The following is a 16,903-nucleotide window of genomic DNA, read 5'->3' as shown; positions in this document are numbered from 1 at the left end:
ACCCACTGCACCACCTAGCTGCCCCAATGACTTCTTATTCTTTTTCATCCTTCCCACTTTGCAGGGTGTGAAGTGAAAGGGCAGAATTTAAAAAAATTTGCACTTCACTTATAAATCCTGAGTTGGAGCCTATTTTCACATGGTCTTATACAGTTTAAAATTTTTTTTAAACTTCCTATCTTTTGACCATTTATCTAATGGGAAATGGTTCTTGGCTATGTATTTGTTACAATTTCCTATATCCTGGATATCAGAATTTTTTTTTTTAGGACATTTTTCCCTATCTTGACTAAAGTAGGAAGTACAAGGGCTACTAAGTGGACTTATCCCACTAATGATTAGCCTGGAAGTTCTGACCTACTCCATCACCAACCCGGGCTGGTTCATCCCTCTTTAAGTAAACTTGTCTTCCCCTCTCCTGCCCCGCCCAGTGCTTACCATATTGATGCTGACACCTAATTGACCTAGCCTACTAAAGCTCAGAACTCTGGACCAGCTTCAGCCTCTCAAGAAGTAGGAATTACAGGTAGGTGTAACCAAGCTTATTTCCCCCTAGACAGTTTCTCTTCATATTTTATCTGCATTGATTTTGTTTGTACAAAAACTTTTACATTTTATGAATAAAAATTGCCTGGTTTGTCTTCCATAATCAGCTCTATGTTTGGTTAAGACTTCTTCCTCTATTCTTAGTTGTGAAAGGTAACTCTTATTCTCCTTTAAGAGGGTGTGTGTGTGTGTGTGTGTGTGTGTGTGTGTGTGTGTGTGTGTGTGTGTACAAAGAGAAAAAAACAGAGGGAGGGATGGAGAGAGGGAGAGACAGATTGGGGGGGGATCTCATATTCAAATTATAATCCACCATCATTGAATATATAACATAAGATGCTGGTCTAATTTCTGCTCTCCAATTTTTAGGGGTTCTTGTCAAATAGGGAGTCCTTACCTAAGTAATTTATGTTGAGTTTGTGAAACAGTGGGCTACTGGTTTTGATTGTTTCTGGTTCTTGCTTATCTAATCAGTTTTACTGTTTTATTTTTCTATTTTTTTTTTTTTAGGAAAACCCAGTACTTAATAGTTTTGCTGATTGTTGCTTTATCATATAATTTGAGGTCTGGTAATGCTATACTCCTCTTCATTCCTACTTTTTCATTGCTTCCCTTCAGATTTGAGAACTTTCAGGATGCAAAATGAATTATTATTTTGTAGTATAATATTATAATATATCTATGTGTAGAATATATATGATTATTACATAATCCCATAAAACAGTCCATTGGTACTTTGGCATAATACTAAGTATAAATTAATTTAGGTAGTATTGAATAGGGTTGAATTTGCGAGGCATACTCCCTAGAGACCAATTAGTTTGTCTTTGATCTAGGTAGCTGCTATCAGGTAGTGCATCTGGTTATGAAATAAGTACACAGGCAACTGGACTTTTTTCTAGGTGGGGAATTAGGGATAAGGACTGTACCTGTCATTTCCTTATTATAGAGAACTACTAGGTGAGCAAACTTCCTCTGCCAATCTAGGTCAGAACCTGCTCTGTAAATTACAAAGTGCTTGCCTGGCTAATTAATGTGCCTGGGGTCACACCAACATGATGTGTGCGAAGTGAGATGAACCTATTTTCTGGTCTGGCTCTCTATTGATTATTCTTCCTGCTTCAGCTTGTGAATTATGTATACCCACCATTATTGAAAGTTCAATATACTACGTACTATTATGATGTAATTAAGGATATTTAGGAAAGGCTTTTACTTTGAAGATTCCTGAGTCATAGAAGAGAACCCCAGAGAAGTCAGAAAGGCGATGCCACCTATCCCTGATCTACAAATGAGCTGAGGGGCAGAAAGACATTCTTTATATGGGAAGGACCTTACCCGGCCCCGCAGTTTCAGAAGGGAACAGAAACTTTGCAATAGGGAAACATCAAGAGTATGCTTCATGTCGGCCAATGGGAAGGATGATATATGATGAAGGAAAAAGAGTAAGAAGACATCTGCCATTTCGACTAGGTAGTGATTAAAGACTAACCTTTATGTTCGTTTTGAACCAAAGGCAAAGAAGTCTAGATTTACTGGAAAGTCCAGCCAGACTTAGACAACTCTGAATGTGACTCGAAAATAATCCACAAGAGAAAAAGCAAGTTAGGGTAGGACTTGATGGGATTATAAAATTAAGGATAAGGAAACTGAGTATTAGAGAAGGTAAGTAGTTTGTCCAGTGTTACACAGATATTAAGTAGTCAGATCTCCAGGTAGGGAAAAGTAGACAATTTTCTGCAAGGCTAATGTAGGAAGACCTGAAGCCTAGTATAAAGTCTTTGTTTGGGGCCAACATAGGGAAGTGTCTTTCTCTTCTTGGAGGAGTGGGGGTGGGGGTTGAGGTTGGGGGGAGAAGGATAGGTCAACTTCAGAGAAGAAGTTATGTGTCCCTGGAGCTAGAGGGAATGACTTGGGTGGATATATCCAGAACAGGAAGCAGGCTCGCAAACAGAGTAATTCATCTGCCAACCTTGGAATCAGTGCCAAACTCAGTCTTCCTCAGACTACAAGTTAAGAGTTTATTTGTTAAGCATTCATCCCCAACAACAGAGTTTAAGAACAGATAAGGGAACTGGCATGAAATTCCCCATAAGTGATGCTAGTCAAACCAACTGCTAGGCTAGATTTTAGTTAAATTAGAACCATAAAACTTTACTTTGTGAACTCATCTTTTTCTGTGGTTTTCTGTGACAAATCATCCTTTCTCTCCTTCCCTTCCTTTCTTTTCTTTAGCTTCTAAGTAACAATAAGTTTGTTTTGTTTTGTTTTTTAAAGCTAACATTTATATAGAGTGGCTTTAAGGCTTGTAAAGTGCTTCCTGTATACAGTGTCCCCAAAGTCTTAGTGTAATTTGAAGCTAAGACTTTTGGGACACCCTATATTTATATGTTTCACTTAATCTTCATAATGACATAGGAACTGCTCTCCTCATTTTAGAGATGAGGAACCCAGGGGGTTACATAACTAGCTGAAGTGTCGGAGGCAGGATTTCGGCACTCCAGCCACTACAGTCACCATCACGGCCTCCAAGTAAAAGTTTCTTATAGAAACTCCAAACTTGTCTTGGCTGAACTAAGGGGTAATTTAATTTTTCTACACCCGAATCAGACAACAAGCTTCCTTGGGCCAGCCTCATAGCATAGAAAGTAGAAATGTAAGAAGAGTCAGGCCACCTGTGGACTCTGGGCCTTTCCCACTTAGGGAAGTGACTTTCAACTGTAATTTCCCCCTTCCAACTCAAAATAGAAAAGATGAAGCAAAGAGAACCATGTTGTCACTCCTCATTCACCTAACACTCCAAGAAAACCTGCTGCCAACCAGGCTCCAGAATGGTGCTTTGGGGGCCCCAATGATTTCCTCTATCATCTTCCTCCTCCATAAAGTCCCAAGGCTGAATGAATTTTCAACCCCTCCGGGTTTCTTGTTACTGCTCCATTCCCTTGGTTTGGTGGTTCCTTAGCATCCAGTTGTGCATGAGGAAAAGGACTGGAGCTATTTTTTCCTACCATCTCTCGGAAAATGGTATGCGATCCTTATTTCAGGCTCGTTGGATATATTAGAGAAACCAAAGGGAATGAACATAGATAGCTAAAGGAAAAATGCAATAATTTACCTAGGTCAAAATCTGTGGAATACCACACATATCCTTAGGCACAGCTATTTGGTTGGTGCAGCTAAGCTGCTTTTTTTTTTTTTTTTTTTTTTTTTTTTAGTGAGGCAATTGGGGTTAAGTGACTTGCCCAGGGTCATAGAGCTAGTAAGTGTTAAGTGTCTGAGGCCGGATTTGAACTCAGGTCCTTCTGATTCCAGGGCCGGTGCTCTATCCACTGTGCCACCTAGCTGCCCCTAAGCTGCTTTTAAAAAAAATTATAAACATTTTTGAAATTTAAAACTTAAATCTTGGGGCAGCTAGGTGGCACAGTGGATAAAACGCTGGTCCTGGATTCAGGAGTACCTGAGTTCAAATCAGACCTCAGATACTTGACACTTATTAGTTGTGTGACCCTGGGCAAGTCACTTAACCCTTACTAACCTGCAAAAAAAAAAACCAAAATAAAATTAAAAAAAAAGAAGGAAGAAGGAGGAAGAAGACTTAAATCTTTATTACGAGTGATAGCTTACTAGGGACATGGGCTAGGAAGAGGGATAGACATTCAGAAATGAAGGTGAGGTGATGTCAATAAACAGATTCCAGATGTTAATAAAAATTAGATTAATCAGAAAAATACTATTCAGGGCCTGATACAAACCTGTGGGAGATGAGACTTTAATCTTTCTTAACTCCTCTTTGCCTCATTGAAACCACTGGCCAGCTGATTTTCCATTTCCAGTGACAAATTCCACCAAGAGCTGGATGCTGGGGGGCAGCTAGGTGGCGCAGTGGATAAAGCACTAGCCTTGGATTCAGGAGGACATGAGTTCAAATCCAGCCTTAGACACTTGACACTTACTAGTTGTGTGACCTTGGGCAAGTCACTTAACCCTCATTGCCCCACAAAAAGAAAAAAGAAAAAAAGAGCTGGATGCTGGAAATCCATGCAAGGACTTGGGAGCGGTGGCACTTTGGGTTTGCCAAGCATGCTAAAGTGGCTTAGTCTTCAAGCAGGGGCAACAGCACTAGCATTGGTGTCGGAGGACCAGGTTTTGAGTCCTAGTTCTGTTCCTTGTTACCTGTATGACCCCAGGTAGTTACTTCAAACTCTGGGTTGTGAGTTTCCTCATTCCTAAAATTGAGAGTGCTTATTTAGAAAGTCTACCAATTCTAAGTCTAAATTTATGATCCTATGTTCTGGAATCTGTTTCCTAGCCTAGATACAGGTCTGGGATCTTCACATCAGGAGCAGAGATCCCTCCTGTGCACTTTGGCTACTCATCTAGTCTCAGCTTCCTTCCTGTCCAGCAGGTTGCTAAGAGGCCCACCGAAGTCCTATCCTTGATAGCTTTTCCTGAATTTGAGATAACTTCATTCATTCATCCCTCTGTTTTGGGGTCATAACTTGTCTCTCTTTCAAGGAAAAAGATTTTCTTTTCTTTTCAATCTAGTTTTAATTTTGGCCTTTGTTTTCACATCACCTTCATTTCCAAGAACATATTCTTCCTCTTGCCTTCCCGACCAAATGCCATTCTTTGTAACAAAAATGAAAATGGATGAGAAAAATAATTGCAGTTCAGCAAAACCATCTGGCTGCATATAATACAGTCCTCTGAGAGGAGGGATATATATATATATATATATATATTTTTTTTTTTCTCTAAGACAGTGATTTCTTAAAATGTTCCCATCAGTATATACACATCCAAAAGAGACAAATACTTTGAATATGAGTATATACACTTGTATATGTATATCCATGTATATATCTGTGTATAGGTATATCATTCTCTCTCTCTATATATATATATGTATATTATCGACCAAACAATTGCTAATTCCTTTCACCAGTAATGGCAGGGTCATTACACTGCATATAGTAATACCACATAAGAGAGGAAGGAGGTACTTTTCTCTCTCTCTCTTTTTTTTTTTTTAGTGAGGCAATTGGGGTTAAGTGACTTGCCCAGGGTCACACAGCTAGTAAGTGTTAAGTGTCTGAGGCCGGATTTGAACTCAGGTACTCCTGACTCCAGAGCCAGTGCTCTAGCCACTGCGCCACCTAGCTGCCCTGGAGGTACTTTTCTCAAAGAGAGTGTTTTTCAAAAATGTCCCTATCAGTACACATGCAAAAGAAAAAAACTCTTTGAATATATGTGTGTACATATACAATACACACACATGTATCAATATAGGCATTCACATGTGTACACATGTCACACATGTGCACTCATATGTATTTGTATCTATATCTATAATGATCAAACAACTGCCACTTCCCTTCAGCAATAATGGCAGGGTCATAACACCACATAGGGTTATTTGAGGAAACAAACTATTAGTGTGTATTTTCTCCTTTCTATAATCTACAAAATCTTATTTCCAATATTTCATCATGGCACGGAAGTAATGCTACATTTTCAAAGGCGCGAAAGCTCTGATAGGTTCCTCCCATCTGGAAAGGGTTCAACTATGGTTCTGGAAATGGACTATGGTCTGCTTTCTGAGGACTAGCCTAGCTAAGAGCAGAGAGTGTAGGCCCCAGGGGGCCTCTTGGTGATGAATCCCTTGCTCTATCTACAGTGACAGGGTGTGGGGGACACTAACAATCATAGTTTTTGGAACTCTAAAGGTGAGATCCCTGCCCATTGACCTCTAAGTGGGCATTCTGCAGGAGAAATGGAATTTTGTCAATATGGACATTCTTGATTTAAACAGAAGGAAGGGACAGCTACTAAATGGAAGGATGACTCACAGGTTCTCGACGTGATTTTGACTGGTGATCTCATTAACTCCCATGAATTCAATCCCCATCTTTATGCTGACGAGTCCCAGATCTGTTCAGTCAGCCCTAACCTGTCTCCTGACGTCCATGCTTGTATCTCTGCCTATTAGATATTTCAAGCTGGATGTCCCATAGGCATATCAAATTCAGCATGTCCAAAATTGAACTCATTATCTTTCTCCTTCATTCCCTCCCTTCTTCCTGGCTTCCTACGCTTCTTTGTATCTCTGTGTCCCTGGCCTACAGGGAGCACTTAAAAAGTGTTTGTTCACTTTCCTAGTACTGTCAAGGACACCACAATCCTCTTAGACACCCAAGCTCAGAACCTAAGTGCCTTCCTTAACCGCTCACTCTCGGTCACTCTCCTCCAATTTTAATCTGTTGCCAAGTCCTTTCCATTCCATCTTCACAACACCTCTCCTCTATGCCTCTTTCTCTCTTCTAATACCGCTACCACCCTGGCGAAGGTCTCATTTACGTCATGCATGTATTATCAGAACAGAGTTCTGGTGGGCCTCCCTGCCTCAAATCTTTTCCCACTATAATCCATCTTTAATTTAGGTATCAGAAAGATCTTTAAGGAAATAAAAGCTATCAACCGTCACATGAAAAAACGCTCTAAATCACCACTGATGATAAAAATGCAAATTAAAACAACTCTGAGGTACCACCTCACATTTATCAGATTGGCTAACATGATAGAAAAGGAAAATGACAGATGCTGGAGAGGACGTGGGAAAATAGAGACACTAAATTGTGAAATGCTCCAACCATTATGGAGAGCAATTTGGAACCATGCCCAAAGGTCTACAAAACTGTGCCTACTCTTCGATTCAGCAATACTGCTACTAGGTCTATATCCCAGAGAAAGCAAAGGAACAGGAAAAGGACCCATATGTATAAAATTTTTATTGCAGCCAATTCCCCCAGTTAAATATGTTCAACTTGTCCAACTGGCCTTATCTGGCAGGGTATGACGATTTACCAAGCTTGACTACCTCTGACACTGTCCATGTTCCTTCTAAAATGCTTCTGAACGGATCACAATAATCTAGATATGATCTGAACAAAACAAGTTAGGTTATAACCTAACTTGTAACCCATAATATACCTGGCCTTTTTTTTTTTTAAGAGAGACCCTAAAGGATAATATACTTATTCATAATACTTTGTCTTTGCTTTTCTCTTCTCCTCTCCTGATAGGTTCCATTCAGTGCTAGGAGGGGGACCCTGGATGGCTGATTAGGAGGGAAGAATAAGAAGGCAGTTCTTAACCAAACTTTTTTCTCTTTTCTCTCACCTTGGCCATCCATCCCTGATACCCACGTGTCCATGTGCCTATGAGTATACACAAACATACTATGACCACTGAGTACAAGCTCATACATACCTCTCCCCATTCAACATTCTTGGGTGGTAAGGGATAGTGTGAGATGATATCATAAGCTATTTCTTCCATGAACCACTTAAAACTTTTGCAGTTGTGATCTTCTCGAAATTTTTTTAGTTCAGATATATCCCCGTAGGCTAGTGCTTTTGATTCAGGGCGACTGGCATAGAAATAGTCTTTGTAGCCATCCCACCAAACCTCCACAACTCTAATGTAGTTCTGTTGAAAAGAAAAATATTGATAAGGCAACATACTAAGTTTTTACTTCACAACATAAAAATCTGTTTTAAAAGAAGGCAATGGGGGCAACTAGATGGTGCAGTAGATAAAGCACCAGCCCTGGATTCAGGAGGACCTGAGTTCAAATCCGGCCTCAGACACTTGACACATACTAGCTGTGTGACCCTGGGCAAGTCACTTAACCCCCATTGCCCCACCAAAAAAAAAAAAAAAAAGTGAAACATTTCAGGCCACCCTCAAGTTGTCATGCTTCCTCATTCTAGCCTCCGACCTCATGTCCCTGTCCTAGGATGGTGAGTTTCTCTTATTAGTGGTGTAAAGGAAAACGTATGGGCCAAGGTAGTTAGCAAGGCTCTAGAGGAGATGGCCAGAGAACATGGAAAGGAGTGAGCATGGCTGGGTTTCCCTGAAAGAGGGACAGGAGAGGTAGTCACCAATTAGGGCAAGGGTCAAGGGGCTTTGGGAAAAATCATTTAACATTTATGGGCATCTGCTTTCTTATCTGTAAAATGGTGCTTGAGTAGGTGATCTCTAAGATGGAACAGTGGTTGGAGTGCCAGGTCTAGAGTCAGGAAGACTCATCTTCATGGGTCCAAATCCAGCCTCAGACACTTACGAGCTGTATGACCCTGGGAAAGTCATTTAACCCTGTTTGCCTCAGTTTCCTTACCTGTAAAATGAGCTGGGGAAGGGAATGGCAAACCACTCCAGTATCTTTGCCAAGAAAACCCCAAATGGGGTCACAAAGAGTTGCACATGACTTTAAAAAATGAACAAAATGTCACTTTCAGCTCTAAAAATCTGTGATTCCATTGTGAAAAAAATATTTTCTGAATCAACACAGGGTTAATAAGGATAGAAATAAAAAATCAGATCCATTAGCTTACTATTCTTTTTTTTTCCTTTTTTTTGGGGGGGGACAGGGCAATGAGGGTTAAGTGACTTGCCCAGGGTCACATAGCTAGTAAGTGTCAAGTGTCTGAGGCTGGATTTGAACTCAGGTCCTTCTGAATCCAGGGCCAGTGTTGCTCTATCCATTGTGCCACCTAGCTGCCCCCAGCTTACTATTCTTATCAATGTTCTGAGTATGCATACATAGAGATCATTATATTGTGTATTTTTGAGTGAATAACAAATAACACTCTATTATTTATTTAAAAGACTAGTATTTGGGGTGATAAATAATGCTAAAAATATTTCTGAATTCCTAACACTTCTAACTCTTTTTATTTTTTCAAGTGACAGGTCACTTCTAGTTTAACCATATTTCACAATTTTGCTAGCTGTCAGAGGTACCATTATATGCTTTCATCCCCCTGAATTAAAAAAAAAATTCTTGGCTTAGCGAACACCAAATTAAATAAGCATTTCTATGTACACAGTTGAACAGAAAAAGAGGATTGTACAAAAAATTATCAATCTATTCCATGCAGCTTGCTTTTAAAATACATATTTTATTTTTTTTGTGTGTGAGGCAATTGGGGTTAAGTGACTTGCCCAGGGTCACACAGCTAGTAAGTTGTCAAGTGTCTGAGGCCAGATTTGATATATATATATATATATATGGGTTTATGTATAAGTCTATATATAGATATGTTGGTGTGTGTAACTTTCAAAGCTTTCCTGCTCGCCTGTGATTCTTTCTGGCCTTTTCCTGCACATTAAAAAAATAAGCTTTGATGGATTCTTTTCTCTTTCTTTTTTTGACTATCCTTGTCCTAGCCTTCCTTTGCTTCCCTTCCCCATAAAAAAAGAAAGAATAACAAACCCCTTGTAACAAATACACATAAAAAACAAATTTCCCCACTGGCTGGATCTGTCCCCTCTCCATCAGGAGTGGCAGGCACGTTGCTTCATCATCATCTTTCCATCAATTTTAAAGGTGTCACTCCTGAGAAGATTCACCCCTTCTTATGGTTTTAACGACAAGACTTACCTTTAGTGTTGGAGAAGATCCTAAATAAATTGGCGGTGGATTTCCTTGCCAACCCCGAAAGACGGTATATATGCCCGACTCGAGAACAAGGGATAAACAACAATTGCCACCACACTGCCATATCTGCCAAGGAAAGAAAAATGTGGATGTGTTTGTTTTTAAATAAATAAAATAAAACCCCAAAGCATTTAAAATCTTGTCTTAAATTATCTATGTTTCTGAGAACAGCCGTAGTAAATTATTCAGTTAAATATTAAGACACTGCGATTTCCACAATCTATACAATAATAGCAATGCAACAACAATTAATAATAATAAAAGCTGAGATTTATATAGCACTTGAAGGTTTGCAAAGAGCTTGAAATAAATTATTCTCATGTGATCATACAACAACACAGAAGGCTGCTGGGAGCAGAGCAATCAGTTGGCTACCAAAAGGACCCTTTCAATATACTCCTGTAACCCTAGCAACCTTTCTTCAATACGGTTTTCTAAACAATTCCAAGAAAAGACAGTTAAGACAAATGGGAAGCCAGCCCAAGGTTGCCAAGCAGAGGTGAAAGAGGAGGGGGCAGGGAGGGCTGCATACAGTCCTGCTAAGGTAACTGAGAAGTTCTAGGATGAGGTTTTAGCTGCTTACATAAGCACTTCTGCCTGGTCAAGTAGCAGTGGTTGGAGCGCCATGACTAAGATTCAGGAAGACCCGAGTTCAAATTCTGATTCAATACTAGCTGTATTAATTACCTGTCTGAATCTCTACACCTCATCTGTAAAATGGAAACAATAGCCTCTACCTCATGTGGTCTTCTTGAGGATCAAAGGAGGTATCTATAAGCGCTCAGTAATCCTTAAAGCACTATATAAATGGTAGCTATTACGAATGGCCAGGGGTTATGTGCAGGGAGTACACAGACACAGCAGCCAGTTGTATGGACAGCCAGCACCAACCCAAATAGTAGCACCTAGGGTGTTTCTCACAGCTTCAGGGGAGTTTCGGGGTTTATCCCCCTGAGGTGCTGTGAGACATTCTGGTCATCTCTTCCACTGCCAGAGAGTTCACAGGCCTTGACTGTTTGACCCTGGACGACCTAAGGAATGCTTGCTTCCTCCTCCCTGGGTCTGAATCTGCTCTTTCCTGCTACTCCTGTTACCTGTATATCTGACCCTTCTCGGTCTCCTTTTTTTTTTTTTTTTTAAAGTGAGGCAGTTGGGGTTAAGTGACTTGCCCAGGGTCACACAGCTAGTAAGTGTTAAATGTCTGAGGCCAGATTTGAACTTAGGTACTCCTGACTCCAGGGACAGTGCTCTGTCCACTGCGCCACCTAGCTGCCCCTCGGTCTTTTTAAAACATTATTATTTTAGTTTTATTATTAATTTATTATCAATTATTTTATTTTTAACATCACACTTTATTTATTTAAAGTAATGAATGAAAAACTTGCCCATAAACTGCCTTTGAGAAATATAGTCCTTAGGAGTGAAAACTGGAGATAATATAATCGACATTTATATAACAACTTAAGTTCTGCAAAACACATTTTCCTACATTACACAACGATAACTGACATTTATACCAGCACTTTAAATTCTGCAAAACACTTTTTCCTACGTTACACCCCTTTGGAGTTAGTAGTACAGGGACTACAGAGGTATTAATGTCCCTTTGCTACACAGGAAGAAAATAAACACAGTTTCAGCCTTCCTGTGCTGAACAAAACCTGTCCTGGCTCATCATTGACACATTAACTCTCATATTCTGCTCTTCTCCCTCCCTTCCTCAGCCGATAGAGTCTGTATATGCTCCTGGGTTTCTGGGAATATATTTGTGCTTATGTCCATGTGCAGCTGGGTCCCATGTACTTATTTGTCTTGGCTTGGTGCTCCTGTGGTTAATCCTCTTTGAAGGTTTATATTTCACGCACTGCTCCTTATGGGTGGGTGCACCCAAGAATTGGGCGCTCTGCTCCCTCCTCTTCTCCCTTACAGTGATCTCATCAATTCCTGGAGTTGGATTTATAAGCAGTGAGGTGACACAATGGATAGAGTACTGGACCTGGAGTCAGGAAGACCTGAACCCATATCTGGTTCAGACACTGGCTGTGTAACCCTGGTCAAGTTACTTGTCTCCCTCAGTTTCCTCATCTGTCAAATGGGTATAATAATAGCACTTCTCTCCCAGGGGTGGTTTTAAGGATCAAATGAAACATCTGTAAAGTGCTTTGCAAACCTTAAAGGGCTATATAAATGCGATTAGTATTATTGTTGTTGTTATTCAGCCATCATCTCTATTGTAAATCTGCATATCTGGTCCTCACCTGAGCTCCAGACCCATAACTCCAAATGCTTTTTTTTGCTTGATAGTTCCACCTGGATGTCCTATATGCTTTTCAGCAGATCCAAAAGTTATCTTACCTTTCCAACTAAACCTAGCCCTCCTTCTAACTCCCCTATATCCATTAAAGGCATCACCCTTCTAAGTTGTACCCAGGTTTGTAAGCTAGGAGTCATCCTAAACTCTTCCTTCTTACTCTGCCCTCCCCTGCTCTCCTAATCAAGTGCCAGGTTTTGCTGATTCTACTTCCTCAGCATCTTTTATAGCCATCCCCTTTCTTCCTATCATAATAAAAGATGAGCTTCTGTCACTTATAACCAGGACTGTTGAAACAGCCTCCTAAGTGGTCTCCCAGCACCTAGTCTCTTCATTCTCAGCACACCTGCCAAAATGATGTTCCCTAAAGCACAGGTCTGACCACAATTATTCCCTTACTCAAGAAATGACAGACTCCCCATGTCTCTAGGATCACTGTGTATGTTGCTTGCATTTACTTATCTATGCACATTCTGTACACAACTAACAGCATATAAGGCTTCCTGAGGAAGGGGACATCCTCATTTTGGTATTTGTATCTCTCAGACTTAGCACAGTACATAAAAGAGGCTTGCTGATTGATTGACCTGGGGGGATGGGCAGTGAGGGCAAGACACCATCAGGGTCAGTACTTACTATATCAGCCTCTAATCCACTACCCTCTCCTAAAAGAACGCCTTGTGTCTGGCTCTCAAGAATCTGATAGAAACTTTGAAACATTAAAAAAAAATGTATCTTTAGTCTTTTTTTTTCCTTCTTTTGTCTTTTGATGAGGCAATGGGGGTTAAGTGACTTGCCCAAGGTCACACAGCTAGTAAATATCAAGTGTGTGGGGCTGGATTTGAACTCAGGTTCTCTTGAATCCAGGGCTGATGCTCTATCCACTGTGCCACCTAGCTGCCCCTATCTTTAGTCTTAAAAAGCAATTTGGAACCTAATGGTTACAGTGGTAGGAAGTAAGTCAACAAGAATTTTTTTTTTTTTAGTGAGGCAATTGGGGTTAAGTGACTTGCCCAGGGTCACACAGCTTGTAAGTGTTAAGTGTCTGAGGCCGGATTTGAACTCAGGTCCTCCTGACTCCAGGGCCGGTGCTCTATCCACTGTGCCACCTAGCTGCCCCAAGAATTTTTTTAAAGAACCTATGTGCTAGTCATCTTGATAAGTGCTGAGAATATCACAAACACTTTTCTTAGGGAGCCCAATTCAAATGAGGAAGATGGCATGGAAATATCTAGTCCCATACAGGATATATGTACAGAAAGAGTAGGTGACAGGTGATGTCGGACAAAAGGCACTAAGGACAAATGAGATATTTGTAAATATTTTGTATTATTGTAAACCTTGGAGTGCTCTATGAATGTTAGTTATTATTATTATTATTATTATTAGTAGTAGTAGTAGTAGTAGTAGTAGTAGTATTTATTAATTAAGTAAAGAAAAAGTTTCTCCAGAACAGGCACACATTCATTCTTAGTTCTTAATTGTTCCCTTGTCAGGCTCAGTCAATAAATATTTATTAAACCCCTTAATGTCTTAGCTCCTCATGAGCTAAAACATTTAAAAACATTTTTTTTAGCTTAAATTCTGCCTTAGATGAATTTTTGATTCTCAAACAAATATTCAAATGAATTCGTCGTTGGTAATCACTCCACCAATGCAGGTCACAGCTTGTCCTGTGACTCTTTCCCTGGCCATCTCAAAGGGGTGCCACCTAGTGCGCCAGGAGTTTTTTCTTGACATTGTGAAGATACCAAGGGAAGCAAGCGGATGGTCCATTAGCTATCCTGGGCTCCTGTCATGTAACCCAGACAATCTTCCTTTCTCATACATAAAAAAACTAATAAATATTCATTTTGGTTATGCTCTTTGATTTAAAGATATACATTTAAAAAAATTAAAATCCCGTCTTCATGTGCTTGCCTAGGGGGTCTCCCATCTGGAACTGTATTCTCTCCTCACCTCTAACTCTTACAGTCCCTAGCTTCCTTCGAGGTTCTACCTGATGCCTAGTTATTAAAGCCCTTTTCTTGAAGTCACTTTGTGTTATTTTGTATATGATTATGTGGGAACGTGCTGTGTTCCCCTAGTAGAATGTAAGAGTGGGGACTATTTTTGTTGTTGTTGTTATTGTAGCAGGGGTGATCAGAGGAACTCCTGATTGATTTGGTGGGTCCCTCATCCATGCCTTATAATCTCATCCTGTGAAGAGGGGGCCCTACTGAATCAACCAGGAATATTACAGGGAACCTCTAATTTATTTAGTATGTCTTCGGGTTCATGTGATGAGATTAAAACAGAGGTTCTTGGTCTTTTTTGTGTCATGGACCTCTTCTGGTTTAGTTTAAAGCTATGGACTCTTCAGAATGTTTTCAAATTGCATACAATAAACCACATGGGATTTTACAAAGAAAATGAGTTATACAGAAATATATTTATCAAAATATATTTTTTAAAGTTCACAGACTGGGGGCAGCTAGGTGGCACAGTGGATAAAGCACTGGCCTTGAATTCAGGAGCACCTGAGTTCAAATCCAGCCTCAGACAGTTGATACTTACTAGCTGTGTGACCCTGGGCAAGTCACTTAACCCTCATTGCCTCACCAAAAAAAAAAAAGTTCACAGACTGAATTAGGAACCCCTGGATTAGAGACAGTCAGGGGGTTCCCTTAATCACCTCTCCTCTTTGTATCCCAGTAGCACAATGCTTTTCACCGAGCATTAATACATTTAATAAAATTAATAAATGCTTGTTGAATTGAAGAATTAAAAAAAGCCAGGCTTTAACATACAAATGTGGACCACCCTCATAAACTGCACCTGTTAAAATGAAATGTTTTACCTTGTAAGAAATCTCAAAGTTTTCACCACCCCAGATCTGAAGACCTGGATCATAGAGACCCAACTCAAAGAAGAAGTCCCGTTCAATGGCAAATAATCCACCAGCCATGGCTGGGGACCTAAGAAAACAAGACAATAAAATAACTATTAAATCCAAACAAACAAAAAAAAGCAAAACAAAACAAAAGACAACAGAAAGCCATCACCTCTTGCACACAAATGAATAATCGAAGAAGATTCAAGTGATGAACAAACAATAAGAAATTATTTAGCTTTTGGAAGGAATCTGTGTACATGCCTCCCCTCAATGAATTTTCTGAGTTTTTTTTTCCCCTCCATACAAACTACTTAAAGCCTTGGCTCAGCCATTAGAGGGAGCCTCCATCCTTATCTAGTTTTTCACTGCTAATCCAGCGGGATGCTACAGGCTGAAAAATGAACTCTGGCTTTAGCTAAATGCAAAGCATTCATCCCTTCTACTCCCAAGCAGCTGGGTGGTGGTGTTCTGCTAACTACCATTAGGGTGATCCCTATGACTTATTCTGGGAAGAAGGAAACCACTGCCCATTCGCAGCCGCCTGACATTTTTTAATTTAATAGTTCAGGGACTTGACAAACGCGAGAAGGGTGCACATCTCCATAGGATGGTAGGAGAGTAGTCACAGTTTGTGCATCTGCAGTGGCCGCTAGTAACCTGATGCCTCAATTGGCACAGGAAACCTCATTAGGGATGGAACAGTAATTCTATTAAGAAAAGAAAATCTTATAAAGCACAAGCTGTTCTACCCTTCGGTTTGTCCTTAGACCACGTTACCAAAATATCCAGCCATACTCCAATGACATATGTTGTTCTGTTTCTTAAAATTATTCTCATAACTGGGCCTTTTAGAGCTACAAAAATATCCCAGCAGAGATTTAATCTGGACAATCATGGGGTGGTTTTATTTTAACGACACACAGATGATTTTAAGGGAATAACTTGTTATGACAACCTGGTAAATAATTTAAAAAATTTATTAGCCCAGTGAGTAGACAAGTAGATGATTTCTGGGCTGTTTTATAACTGTTCTAATGTGATATTCCCAGGCTTGAAGTTCTATAATTTCTTTTTGCTTGCCATTTCAGTTTAAGTATAAAAAAGTATAAATACACCATGAAATCCTAAATCACACAAAAGATTTAAACGACATCCCCCACAAAAAAATTAAGAAATTGAAACGACATCATAAGCATCTTCCACAAAATCACGACCACTCCCCTAGACAGCATCAAACAGTGTAAAAAGGTAATTGAAATAATCATCAAACCAGAGTTTCCCAGAGATTTGACAAAAACAATTTAAACACATGGGGAGGAGAAAGCCCACTCCTGAAATGTCTGGCGAAAATATTTCATTTTATGCCATATTTCGAAGATAACATTCATCAGTGGAGAAACCAAAAGAAATGGGATGCAATTAATTGTTTTATTTGGAAAATGGATTTTTTTTTGGGGGGGGGGGAAGCCTATTTTGGAAAGAGCTTTCTTTCCAATAGAACATATTCCTGAGAACAAATAGAAATAGAGGAGCCGTTAAACATTTCTTGAGCCATCTGCCTCTGCTCATCGAACTTGACCTACCATAAACTGTGTAGGGTGGAATTGGATCATAAAACTAAAAGGAATATTATGTTGGTTTTTTTATTTAATGATTTGTCCTTCAATGTTCA

The 16,903-nt window shown here is 39.8% G+C and overlaps 1 protein-coding gene across 1 annotated transcript in view; it reads right to left on the bottom strand.

Annotated features, from left to right (window-relative positions):
* GALNT7 (polypeptide N-acetylgalactosaminyltransferase 7) overlaps positions 1-16,903 on the bottom strand; it is a 194,623-nt gene that overhangs the window by 10,197 nt on the left and 167,523 nt on the right. The window contains 5 exon segments of the mRNA XM_043973515.1: positions 7,813-8,031; positions 9,989-10,045; positions 10,047-10,093; positions 10,096-10,111; positions 15,196-15,313. Of these exon segments, the coding sequence (XP_043829450.1) occupies positions 7,813-8,031; positions 9,989-10,045; positions 10,047-10,093; positions 10,096-10,111; positions 15,196-15,313 (457 nt within the window).

The sequence above is a fragment of the Dromiciops gliroides genome, chromosome 6 (genome assembly GCF_019393635.1).
Source record: "Dromiciops gliroides isolate mDroGli1 chromosome 6, mDroGli1.pri, whole genome shotgun sequence".
Lineage (NCBI taxonomy): Eukaryota > Metazoa > Chordata > Mammalia > Microbiotheria > Microbiotheriidae > Dromiciops > Dromiciops gliroides.
Note: the sequence above shows the minus strand (reverse complement) of the source record. Positions and strands in the feature narration are given on the sequence as shown.